Raw genomic sequence first — 13668 nt, forward strand, 5'->3', positions numbered from 1 at the left:
GAGCAAAAGAAAAGAAGAACACACCACAAAATATACTGATGGAAGGCATATCTTTCATTTATTCCTCTGAGTTAAGGCCAAACTTTTGTCCATTGCTCAGAACTTTTATTTATTTATTGATAGGCATTACCAGGGACCCAGGTGGCGCTGTGGGTTAAACCACTGAGCCTAGGGCTTGCTGATCGGAAGGTTGGCGGTTCGAATCCCTGTGACGGACGGGGTGAGCTCCCGTTGCTTGGTCCCAGCTCCTGCCAACCTAGCAGTTCGAAAGCACGTCAAAATGCAAGTAGATAAATAGGAACCCCTACAGCGGGAAGGTAAACGGCGTTTCCATGTGCTGCTCTGGTTTGCCAGAAGCGGCTTTGTCATGCTGGCCACATGACCCGGAAGCTGTATGCCGGCTCCCTCGGCCAATAACGCGAGATGAGTGCGCAACCCCAGAGTCAGTCACGACTGGACCTAATGGTCAGGGGTCCCTTTACCTTTACCTTTACCATTCAAATAGTGTCTTGTGATCAATTATGCGGGGCAGGACTTATCTGTTGTTTTCCCAAGCAAATAAATACTAATCTAAAAAGACCTTCCTGCAGCATATATATATATATATATATATATATATATATATATATATATATATATATATATACACACACACACACACACACACACACACACACACACACACACACACACATACACACACAATTTTTGGACCTGAATAAAGCCAGGAAAGGAATTTAAGAAAACTAATATGCTCTTCAGTACCAACCTGGGAGAAAAAGGGTATTGGATGGACATGATAAGAAACAGCTTTCAATCCCTCCCAATTTGCTGCAGACCAACTGGGCCTTTGGAGCTGGCTTGGCATTTGGAAGGCATTTCACCATCTCTGAGGAAGAAGAAACAGGAAATCACTGGTTCAGATAATGTTTGCACTCTGCAGGATTCTCCAGTTAAGCTCATTCGTTTTTCAGACTGGAGTGGCTAAGCAGAGGGAGCATGTAAGCCTCAGGCCTTCGCTTGAGGGCAAGGATGATCTCCTCCTCCATAAAACCACCTCATAAATACAAAAATTTATGTGGAAGCCAATCAACTCTGGATACAAAATGGTATAACAAATTTCCATTTCAAATCTTAACACATGTGTGCATTATTTTAAAAGGTGATATGCATTTTTGAGAACCGACCAGAAGCTGTCACCTGTATCCTCAGACAATTGAATTAAATAGACACAAACTGATACAGGATATTAAAAGTATTTAAACTTGTGATTGTCTTCATTATCCCTTTCAACTCTGCAATTGGTTTCAAGTTTGACACAAACTCTTAAACGGCTACTAAACCAAGTCTTACCCAACAAAGTATTAAGGACCCTAAAACATCTTTATGTGGCTTTTGTGGGCCAGTATAAACATCTTTTGCATCTACTCCATGAGCTTTCTAGCAATACTGCTGCTAAAATCAGAGTAGGACTCTCAGGCTCTTTTGACAAATACATTTCCAATAAAACAAGAAGTTAAACAAAAATGCATTCTAATTCCCATGCTCTTCAACCTTTTTCTCACAGCTATAATTCTAAGGCTGAATCTCTACAACTGGACCTCCTAAGACAGGCATAGGCAAAGTTGGCTCTCCAGATGTTTTGGAACTACAACTCCCATGATCCCTAGCTAACAGGGCCAGTGGTCAGGGATGATGGGAGTTGTAGTTCCAAAACATCTGGAGAGCCAAGCTTGCCTATGCCTGTCCTAAGACTTCTGTTCTTTTATATATAGACAATATGGTTCTTGTTTTACACAGTTAGTTCTAAAAAGACAACTGTCTAGGCTTGGAGAATATTGTACAGACAGAGAACTAAAATTACCATATTTTTCCACATATAAAATGACCCTTGTTTTTTTGAATCCAAAATTAAGAAAACAAAACCCTAAAATAGAAGTGAAAATCTGGACAATCGGGGGGGGGAGGGGAGCAGAAAGTTGTTGAGCTTTGTTTTTGAGCGAGATTGCCCTCAAACCAATGGGCAAGAGGCTCCCAAGCAGGATGCTCTGGGCTGGGCCATGCTGTGAAGCCAACCAAGCCGAGGAAAAAAGGAGAGAAGTTCAAGGAGAGGTAGCTCTTGCTGGACTCTTCCACTCAATCTGCCACAGCCTGTCTTCACACGCCATTAGCACATAACAAAACATGTACAGTGGTACCTCGGTTTATGAACACAATTGGTTCCAGAAGTCTGTTCATAAACTGAAGCGTTCATAAACTGAAGCGAACTTTCCCATTGAAAGTAATGGAAAGTGGATTATTCTGTTCCAGACGGTCTGCGGAGTACTTAAACTGAAGTGTTCATAAACAGAAGCGAACTTTCCCATTGAAAGTAATGGAAAGTGGATTAATCCGTTCCAGACGGGTCCGCGGAGTACTCAGCCTGAACATAGCTGCCAAGTTCTCCCCTTTTTTAAGGGAAATTCCCTTATGCTGAATAGGCTTCCTCGTGAGAAAAGGGGAAACTTGGAAGCTATGAACCTGAAGCGTACTTAACCCGAAGCATGGGTGTAATTGGTTCCGGAAGTCTGTTCATAAACTGAAGCGTTCATAAACTGAAGCGAACTTTCCCATTGAAAGTAATGGAAAGTGAATTAATCCGTTCCAGGTGGGTCTGCGGCATTCGTAAACTGAAAGTTCGTAAACCGAGGTGTTCATAAACCGGGGTTCCACTGTAGTATACTCCTCAGAAATAGCTTTCTCAAATTGTGTTATCTAAAATTACAAAATTGCAAGGACTGGGTTTCCTATTACATCTGTTGCCCTTGGAGTTTTCTGCCATGCAATTTTATATATTTAATATATCAAAAGGCTGCTCGTCAGTGAAAGAAGTGAAAAAAAGAGGAAGGCGCCCTGTTCCAAAATGTTACCTACCAATACAATCCTTTTTATTCCAGTGCAACTTCTTCCCCGATGGACATACACATTCGTAACTTCCCATTGTATTAAGGCATCCATAGTCACAGCTCCCATTGCTGATACTGCATTCATCAATATCTGAAAGTACATTTAAATGAATTAGTGTTGCACTGTAAGTAAATACCATCGGGTGTGACTATTCCTTCCTGTTGTCTGTCCACCAGAACTGCTTTAGGTTAGATTATTATTTTCCTGATTCCATGTTCATCCTTGTTGTGGACTCCAGAGTTGGTGCAATAGTAATTGTGGGCCATGCCTATTTTTTTTTTGTCTCCCTCCAATCCTTGCAAAATTCAAAACCTGACACCTAGACACTTCTCTGCTGAATGACCACATTTTCCCTCACAAATGGCGAGGACGCTTGTAGAACTGAATGAGTGTTCTATGGCTTTTCTGCTGGCAGAATCAGAGACTGGTAAGGCCTTAATGTGGGGCCGTGACATTGCATAGAAAGAAAACGAAGACTAGTCAAGAAACAGACCTTGAAGGGAAGGTCAAAACTCTGCTTGCAACAGCTTACACCTCAAGGCAGGGCCGTCTTAAGCGCCCCTGGTGCCGTGGAGCGACGGATCCCTCCGGCGCCCCCCCTGCCCCGTTTCCCAGCACGGTGGGTGGGTGGGCGGTGCTGCTGCGCGGCAGGTGGGCAGGCACAGTGCGGTTGCCGTGGGCGCAGCTGCGTGTCGAACCGGTGGACCAGCCGGCCAGCGGGCGGGCGCAGCTCGCGACCGCCCTGCACCACCGGGGGTCTACCTAGAGCCGGCCCTGCCTCAAGGAATCCTAGTACCATAGAACTGTACAGTTGGAAGGAGCCCCCAGGGTAAACTAGTCCAACCTCCTGCAATGCAGGAATCTCAACTAAAACAATCCCCGACAGATGGCCATCCAACCTCTGCTTAAAAACCTCCAAGGAAGGAGAGCCCACCACCTCCTTAAGGGATCCATCCTACAGTCAAACAGCTCTTACTGTCAGAAAGGTATTCTAAACCCTGGCTGCTAGTAGAAGACAGCTTTAATTAAAGGTTTAAACTGTAGTTTAATATTGTCCAAAGAGCTGTCAGGGCAGGTGTTGGAAGCAGGGCAACAATAATTTGCAAAGTGTCAGTGAAGTTAACTCTCTGTTCAAGGAAACAAAACAGCTCAGGCCTAGTGAGCACAGAAACTCTTCCCAGTAGGTCTTGCCCCAATGACCCTCCTTCCCAAGCAAGCTGAGGACTCAGCTATGTTAGTAAAGAAAAAGCGTTTTACAGTGGTACCTCAGGTTAGGTTACCTTTGGGTAACGTAACTTTCAGGTTGCAAACGTGGCAAACCTGGAAGTGTATACTTCTGGGTTCCATTGCGCGCACTTGCGCAGATTCGCTCTATCGCGCCACACGCGTGCCTCTTTTGCAAACTTTTCGGGTTGTACACGGACCCCCAGAACTGCATATGTGTTAAAACACTGTGACACCAGATGGCGCTATGGAGTTCCATCCATCGCCAACGTGATTTCCCACTTTGAGGTTTTACAACATGTTTTCCTGAAACACTTTTTTGATGTTTCTAGATCCAGCCTGAGTCTCTGACGCCTTGTCTATCTCTGCTCTGACCACTTCATACCTCAGACCAGGAAAGAAGGGAGATGGTCACAGCAGGACAAGGAGTTTCCCTGGATTCTTCAGCAGTCGGCTTCATCTCTGCCTATTGGCCCCACTCCTCTCCGGCCTCTGATTCTGCACTACTCTCTGCCACAGACTCTTCCTGCCCACTAAACCCTGTTGCCTCTTCTGCTTTTCTGACACCTACTCCTCCCAGTCTGCTCCCTCTGACCACTCATCATCATCTTCCCACCACCAGTCCCTGGGTTCTGAGCCTTCTTCCCCTGGGGGTTCCCCGGCTGATGCCTCCCACCACTCCTCTGCGTCCAGCCAGCCCATGACAGCTGCATGTGTGATTTGAATTTGCCCTTTGCCTCTAAGGCACACTGCACCCTGGCCTACTTAAAGCAGTGCTAATGGGAAAGAGGAGAGAAGCCCAGCCAGCTGTTGGCCTACTCTCTAAGTCAGGCATCCCCAAACTTCGGCCCTCCAGATGTTTTGGACTACAATTCCCATCTTCCCCGACCACTGGTCCTGTTAGCTAGGGATCATGGGAGTTGTAGGCCAAAACATCTGGAGGGCCGCAGTTTGGGGATGCCTGCTCTAAGTCAACCACAGACTAGGAGCTACGTCCCTATAATTAAGGGCAATCAAGACAAGAATTACACCATGCCCACAGATCTGAATCTCTAGTTCCAGAACTTATATTCTGCTTTGTATCAAAGCTGCAGGCACTGTTGGGCACCTAGTTTTGGCCTGCTCTCCTTAGATCAGGCAGATTACCTTGCTGAGACACTGAAGATGGAATAAAGGAGAAGCATTGTCAAGCGGATAAAGAATGGGCAGGTGCCAGGTCCAGGTGGTTTCCCGGTCATAAAATCCCAGAATTGTAAAGTTGGAAGGGACCCCCAAGGGTCATCTAGTCCAACCCCCTGCAATTCAGGAATCTCAACTAAAGCATCCATAGCAGATGGCTATCCAACTTGCAGGAGAAAGCTCCTGCAGCCAGTCAGAAGCCCCATCGGACATTCGGGTTCCAAAAGGAGGTTCGCAAACTGGAACAATCACTTCCGGGTTTGTGGCATTCGGGAGCCAAAACATACGAGTTCCAGGGCGTTCAGAATCCAAGGTACGACTGTACTACAAAGCAGGGAGTTGATACTCAGGGTCCCTTCCAACTCTACAACTCTTATGATTCTATTATCCCTCTTAACTCTGCAATTCTAAAGTCTTATGTCACTAAGGAAAGAATGAAAAAAGAATCAAACTCTCCAAACCTCCGCAGTGCGTCATTCCATACAATGTGTAGCCTTTATGACACAAGCATTCAAAACTCCCAGGGTAGTTGATACAGGTATGGTCGCAGGTCCTTTCGAAGGAGCATTCATCTATATCTTGATTTGGAACAGAAGGGGGAAATGATGTGAGAAATTGTGCATTTAAGTTCAAAATAATCAACATACCTCAATAACCTATCCATAAGGATCAATAAAAGTCGAGGACAAGACACGCAACACAGTTTTTTGCTGCCTACAGGAAAAGCTTGCACATGCCTCCCACATGCCAACCAATAGTGCATGTTTTGCCTTTGCATTCCCAGGTATGGTTTCCAGGTGAGAAAAAGCTCACATGAAACAGTCTTTAGTTAATTACAAAGTTGAAACGTCTTCCTGCTGCAATGCCCATAATGCCCACAGGGTGTCACCACTGAATTTCAGTGTATCAGGAGTGAAATGTACGTATTTCAGGCAGAGTTTGCATTTGTGGGTTTCAGAAGGAGAACCAACTGAATTTCTGTCAGCTTTGCAATAGTCCTCACTAAGGCAATACCATGGTCCATATGCATTCAGGACGCTGGTATTATAAATTGTGCTTTTCAATGTGTTTCACCCACTGTCACAGATGGGGTGTTGGCTACTCCCGAGTAAGCACTCCACACATCCTCTGGATTTTCATAGTTTTATTGTGCATGCTATATACAGTGGTGAGATGTCTCAAATCATGTCTGCTCTGCATGGGGCAGAAGCCCACAATGGCGTCTCGTGGGCTCTGACCCCCCTTTTAAGACTCCAAACGCCCCTCCTCCTTGCTCTATGGGTCCTCCGTGGTCCCAAACCAGGCTCCTGAGGTGCCGTTCTCTCTCCTCCCTCCTTTCCAGCCCCTGCTGAAGCTAGCTCCTCCCCTGCTTCCCTGCTACCAACCTGGAGCTGAGCCACCAGGACTCTGCAGAGCCCTGGACCCGTCTTAACCCTTCCTGTTCCTGATTTGAACTCCCAGACTTGCTGCTGCTCTCCCATCTGGTGGAAGTAAGCAGAGTGGGCTGCTCTCTGCAAGCCCTCTCTCTTACATCCACCCCCCCTCCAGGCTCCCCCCCCCCTTCCTGAGGCCTGGTTTGCCTGGTCTGATGTCTGTAAAGAGGGCTGGAAGCCTGACAGGTCTTCCTCCTCTGTAGTGTGTGTAAAATCCTGTTCCCCGTCGGTGCTGGGTGGCTGGTCCGTGTAGTTCCTTCCGTTGTCATCCTCCTCCTCCCTCTGGAAAATTGCTTCCGATTCCCGGAGGGCTCCTTGGGTCTGCGTCTCCCCTGCTCCCCACCTGGGATCGCCCTCCCCCTCTGTGTTCCCTGTGCTACTGACGTGTGGTGGTTTGGGTCTGTGGGAGAAAGGAGCGTGCAGTTCCAGTGTGCGGTCCTCCCCTTGCATGGTGTGCGTGGTTGCCTCCGCGTTTTGGGAAGCAGGAGTGCCCTGCCTGGCCATCAGACATTTTAACCCCCCCTCCCCCCACCGGGAGCCCGGGCTCGCTGTGGCACTGTAGACCTCCTCCTCTTCCTTTCTTTCTGGAACCTCTTGGCTGCCTTCTCCCTCCACCCTTCTGTCTAGTGTCTTTTGTGTGATTTCCTCCCCCTCCCTCCTGTCAGCGTCTTGTGTTGGATGTGTGTCACGTCCTCTGAACCTTGGGCTTTCCCTAAAGTGTGAGAGCAAAGACCTGTGACCCACGGGATGGACCTTTCTCGCTGTAGGTGCTTCCCCCCTGAAGGTGACAGGGTTGATCTGTGTCAGAACCTTGAAGGGCCCCAGCCTTCTGGGTGCCAGCTTCTTCCCCCTTCCCCCCATGGGAAGGCCTTCTGACCACAGCCAGACCCTGTCCCCTCCGTGGAAGACCTTCTCCAGTCCCCTGTGATGGTCTGCCCCCTCCTTGTAAGCCTCATTGCCCCTTGCCACGTCTCCATCCAGTTGTTGGTGTACTGTCTCCCTCCTCTCACCCCATGCCTCAATAGGTGGTCCCCCAATCTCCCCCTCCCCCTGCTCTGGGAAGGCTCTGGGGTTTCGCCCAAGACTGGCCTTACTGGGTGTGAGCCTCGTGAAGACATGTACTGCATGCCCCTCCGTGGGGTTGTCATGATATTGCTTGAGAATCTTCCCTCTGAGGGAGTCCTGGGGCATATACCGGGCATCATTGCTAAAGAGTAACCCCTCTTTCTCTGCAAGCCCTTCCCCTGCCCCCTTTTTCTCCCTCAAGTCCCTCCGTATGTTCTGGGTCAAAGTGTCCTCTTTGGTGAGTTGGCTCAGTTTCTCTTCCTGCATCCCCGCCTCTGCGTCGTTCCATCCGCCTGGGGAGCTGATGTGGTGCGATCCTGAGGATTCTCCTTCTTTCCTGCAGTGCTCCTTGCCGTCTGCATCTCCAAAGGTGAGATCTCCCCGGCGCTGGCTGCCCACAGGGTCATTGTCCATTAAGTCCAAAGCTAGCACTTCTGCGTGCTTGTTCACTGTCATCTTCCGAGAGGGGGTCTGTTGCGTGACCTCACCCTCCTGCAATTCCCGGCCGCCTACGGTCAAGACGCTCATGGGCAGCTCCCTTGGGAAAATGGGAATCTGATCCTGCTTAGCCAAGTGCACCGATAGGAAATCGTCGCTGCTGCCCCTGCGGAGAAGCCCGACTGTCTCCTGGGTCTGGCCTCTTGGCAGCTGCAGACTCACTTCCATCTCTTTGTCGTGCTGTGGGGTGTTACAGGAGGGCTCAGTTGTTGGTGCTCTGCCTGGCCCCTCCCCTCCTGATCTGGCATCCAAGCTTGTGTCTGTGCCTGCCTGCTCTCGCCATTCCTTCCTCTGGGGGCAGTGTTCCACCCAGTGGCTGGGTGCATTGTAAAGGCATCTCCCGCCTTTCTCTTTCCTCTGTTTTCCCGCGTCAGCGTTTAAAAGTACCCGCGCGCGGGCTTTGTCCCTCTGCATCACATCTGGCTGGAGGGGGCTGTGCTGTGCTGCAGCTGCCTCCCCGGGACTGTATGGGAACTTGTGGCCGCTGCCTTTCCCCTCCGTCTGTCCCCTCTGCCCGGACTCGCCTCTCCGCCTCCTGCACTTCCACGCCACCATGCCTCTCAGTCTTAGAGCCAGCTTGTGCTGAGGGTCGCCCTACGAAGTGCTGGCCCGTCCCGAGTGTCCTCTCTGCTTGTCCAGCCTCCGCTCCCCCGGCTTGGCTGTGTTCAGAGCTGCTCGGTTCACTAAGCTTGGCTTCCCCTGTGCCCGGGTGCCTACCTGGTGCTTGAGCCGTTCCATAGTTGCAGGGTGCTGGCAACTCATGCCAATCCTCCCTCGGCATCTCTCTCTTCTGCTTTAGATGCTGCCAACTTCATGCCGGCTGCTCCATTTGCAGCCCTCTTCCCTCGGGGTAGCCATCAAAAGTTTGTGGGCTTGCTGTCACAGATGGGGTGTTGGCTACTCCCGAGTAAGCACTCCACACATCCTCTGGATTTTCATAGTTTTATTGTGCATGCTATATACAGTGGTGAGATGTCTCAAATCATGTCTGCTCTGCATGGGGCAGAAGCCCACAATGGCGTCTCGTGGGCTCTGACCCCCCTTTTAAGACTCCAAACGCCCCTCCTCCTTGCTCTATGGGTCCTCCGTGGTCCCAAACCAGGCTCCTGAGGTGCCGTTCTCTCTCCTCCCTCCTTTCCAGCCCCTGCTGAAGCTAGCTCCTCCCCTGCTTCCCTGCTACCAACCTGGAGCTGAGCCACCAGGACTCTGCAGAGCCCTGGACCCGTCTTAACCCTTCCTGTTCCTGATTTGAACTCCCAGACTTGCTGCTGCTCTCCCATCTGGTGGAAGTAAGCAGAGTGGGCTGCTCTCTGCAAGCCCTCTCTCTTACATCCACGTTCTGAATTTCTGGTTTACTCAGTTTGATATGCTTTTGTGTATTTTATTGGTTTTAGATTTTGTTTGAATATGTGGTTGTTTTTTAAAAAATTGTACACTGCTTAGAGATTTATGCTGGAGGCGGTTGGACGATGGATGGCGGCTAACAGATTGAGGTTGAATCCTGACAATACAGAAGTACTGTTTGTGGGGGACAGGAGGCGGGCAGGTGTGGAGGACTCCCTGGTCTTGAATGGGGTAACTGTGCCCCTGAAGGACCAGGTGCGCAGCCTGGGAGTCATTTTGGACTCACAGCTGTCCATGGAGGCGCAGGTTTTATTTCATTTTTCTGTTGGAAGCCGCCCAGAGTGGCTGGGGAAACCCAGCCAGATGGGCGGGGTATAAATAATAAATTATTATTATTATTACAGTATTATTACTAACAAATCCCAAACAGTTTTGAGAATTAATATGCCCTTTATAAGCTAGGATTTTCTGACAGACATTCTACACCTACAAAAATATCAATAGCATCATTGCTATACTTATTACATGAGCAAAATCATAACATTGACTGCATGTCACACACTCTAAAATGAAAATTTTAATTAGTGTATATACCTTTACAGAAAACCAGTGTTTTCGGGGTTCTAAGCATTATTATTAATTAGTCATTATTATTTATTGCACTTATTAGTCACTTTTTTTAAAAAGCAAAAAAGCCTCAACGTAATCTACAAAAAAAGGAACTGTAAGAATTTACATGAATGACCGTGGAATCATGCTACATAGTGATGACTCTGATGCACAGAAGTCTCAGAGATTTTAAAAATTAGATTATAGCTTCCATTGATACTGATGTGTATAATGTCTGCATGGGAGCTATTAGAGTTGACATTGTGCAAAGTGTCATGCAGGCAATGGTGTACAAGCTTTAACCATCACGGAGAACATCTTTTGCAAGCACAAAGCACCTGTTGGATTCAGCTGTTATGCTATGCCAAGAAGGAGGGCCCTGCTAGCAGAACGGTTGTTGCACAGGAAGGCGGCTGCAGCTGGGCTCCAGGGTGACTGTCGGCTTATTAGGATAATTCTAGTTCTGTCCAAACTCTTGTCGTTTTTTAGACTGCCCAGAGCATGTTTGGATGGTGGGACTTCTCAGAGAGCAGCACAAAATCAGTAGTTCCTGAATAATATAATTGTCCAGCTAGATCTATACATCCATAATACATATATCTAAAGATCACTGAGTTTCGGAGAATGGAAATCCTTTCTAAAGTAACTGGTCTACTTAGTAGCTCTGAACTCTTTGGTCCTGGCATATGAGTGTGAAGGAAATGAGAGAGACAAGGAAAAGGATCCATCAATCAAATGTACTTCTGTGTTCCAGCGATGTGTCTCTTTGTAAGCCAGTGTGTTTCTAGTACCTGGATTACATCCACGTATATGTACTTGTCTAGTAAATTTGTCTAATACTAGTTTACATCCGATGATATGAAGTTACAATTAATGAGGGCATCAAAAGAAGCATGCAAATAACATTAGCTATTAGCTTTACACCAAAATGCTTTGGCTTATATTATGTCTCCTGGGGCGACTCCTTTTTATGGTGCATTCATGATCACACAACTGCATTTCCAGTCAGTGAATATCCTGTAATGTCCTGCTAAAATCCCGTAATTTTAAATACATAGTAAGTTCTGGGGGGGGGGGTTCTGTCCTGCTTTTATTGTGCAATAGCCCCTCCAGGGAGCAAAACATGTAGCAGCATGACGGAAGAATCGCAGAGCAACCAATAAAGCTGATGAAATCTACCACTAGTGCACTAATACTGTGTCAAGAACATCTTGCAGAATACCCTCGCGACAGAACAGCAGCCTGGAGGGCCCCAGGTAAGGCTATGCAGAAAATGCAGAACACCGGGGAATCTCCCCTGTGCAGAATCACAGTCCATTGTGAAATTCAGCACTGGCCATAGAAAAGAGAAAACTATTTCAGCCACTTGTTCTGCAGAAAAGGAAGCTTCTTGTGTGGGAAGGGGAGGACACTGGACTCTCTCTTCCAGCCCTCTTCAGATACACGCTCTCAGTCAACTGCTGATTTCAAGCAGTTCTTTGATTTAGTCGGGAATTTGATTGTCAGTTTATAATGCCGCTAGGCTCCCCTCTCTCCTCGTTTACCGTGCTTAAGTTCTGCAAACAACAGGGCTCAAGTTATCATGCTCCTGGTATGCAAGGACTGCTGGTGTATTTGACTTCACCAAAGTTACTAGAAATGGATGCTCGGCAGCTACTGAACGTTTATTTGTGCAATCTGCTAATCCTGGGCAAAAAGAATTTGAACAAACGTGTTGTATGGCATAAGAGGTAGTCAGTCTATGGTGGTAAATGACAAGTGTGGCTTTAAGACAACATTTGTGGCCTATGTCCAGGATCTTTGACTAAGTGAACCTGTTAGATCTTATTGGAACCTTTGCCTCCAGTTTGGCAAGCAGCAACCACACACCACCATAGGCATGGCTGGAGACCCTAAAGGTAAAGGTAAAGGTGGGATGCGGGTGGCACTGTGGGTTAAACCACAGAGCCTAGGACTTGCCGATCAGAAGGTTGGCGGTTCAAATCCCTGTGACGGAGTGAGCTCCCATTGCTTGGTCCCAGCTCCTGCCAACCTAGCAGTTCGAAAGCACATCAAAGTGCAAGTAGATAAATAGGGAAGGTAAATGGCATTTCCGTGCACTGCTCTGGTTTGCCAGAAGCGGCTTTGTCATGCTGGCCACATGACCTGGAAGCTGTACGCCAGCTCCCTAGGCCAATAAAGCGAGATGAGCGCCGCAACTCCAGAGTCGGTCACAACTGGACCTAATGGTCAGGGGTCCCTTTACCTTTAAAGGTAAAGGTACCCCAACTGTTAGGTCCAGTCGCGGATGACTCTGGGGCTGCGGCGCTTATCTCGCTCTATAGGCCGAGGGAACTGGCGTTTGTCTGCAGACAGCTTCCAGGTCATGTGGCCAGCATGACTAAGCCTCTTCTGGTGAACCAGAGGCTTAGTCTGGTGAACTCTGGTGAACCAATTTGCCTACAAAACAAAAAGATCAACAGAGGATGCCGTGGCGATTGCCCTCCAAGCTGTTCTTGCACATTTGGAGCAGCGGGGGAGCTACGCCAGACTGCTTTTTGTAGATTTCAGCTCGGCATTCAATACCATTCTACCGTGACGTCTGATAACTAAATTGGGAAATCTGGGGCTCCCCTTATCACTCTGTGGGTGGATACTGGACTTTCTTTCAGATTGCTCCCAGAGGGTCCGGTTGGGCCCTTATATGTCTAACATGCTTAGGACTAACACAGGAACACCGCAAGGATGTGTGCTTAGTCCGCTCCTTTATACTCTTTATACCTATGATTGTGTCGTTGCCCACCCACCCTAGAAATAGGGTTGTCAAATTTGCAGATGACACAACCATGATCGGGCTCATCTCTGATAAGGAGGGTGAAACTGAGTATAGAGATGAGGTGGAGCGGCTGACAGAGTGGTGCAGAGTCAATAACTTGCTCATAAATACAAAGAAAACAAAGGAGCTTGTGGTGGACTTTAGGAGACAGAAGAACGAGGTCCAGCCACTCTTGATTGACGGAATTTGTGTGGAGAGGGTAACAACGTTTAGATTTCTAGGCATTGAGTTACAGGAGGATCTGTCCTCCTGTGTTAATACAAGGGGGCTTGTGAAGAAGGCGCAGCAGAGACTGTATTTTTTGAGAATTTTAAGGAAAAACCATCTTCCACAAAAGCTGCTGCTTGCCTTCTATCACTGTGCCATACAGAGCGTGCTCACGTACGGTTTATGTGTGTGGTACAGAAGCTGTACTTCTCAGGACAGAGCAGGGCTGTGTAGAATTATTAAAACAGCAGAGAGAATTATTGGCTGCCCACTCTCCACCTTAGAACAAATCTATACCACCAGGTACCATAGAAAAGCACTAGACCTATCAAGAAATCCAACGCACCC

General features: G+C 48.0%; 1 protein-coding gene across 2 annotated transcripts in view; it reads right to left on the minus strand.

The window, feature by feature from the left end:
• Positions 1 to 13668, minus strand: part of SCUBE1 (signal peptide, CUB domain and EGF like domain containing 1) — a 195440-nt gene that overhangs the window by 18506 nt on the left and 163266 nt on the right. For both annotated transcript variants that reach the window (XM_060275195.2, XM_035137812.3), the window contains 3 exons: positions 5811 to 5927; positions 2914 to 3036; positions 770 to 889 (listed from right to left, as the gene is read on the minus strand). In XM_060275195.2, the coding sequence (XP_060131178.2) occupies positions 770 to 889; positions 2914 to 3036; positions 5811 to 5927 (360 nt within the window). The remainder of the gene's footprint in view (positions 1 to 769; positions 890 to 2913; positions 3037 to 5810; positions 5928 to 13668) is intronic.

The sequence above is a fragment of the Zootoca vivipara genome, chromosome 5, assembly GCF_965207765.1.
Source record: "Zootoca vivipara chromosome 5, rZooViv2.hap1.1, whole genome shotgun sequence".
In the NCBI taxonomy this organism is placed as follows: Eukaryota; Metazoa; Chordata; class Lepidosauria; order Squamata; family Lacertidae; genus Zootoca; species Zootoca vivipara.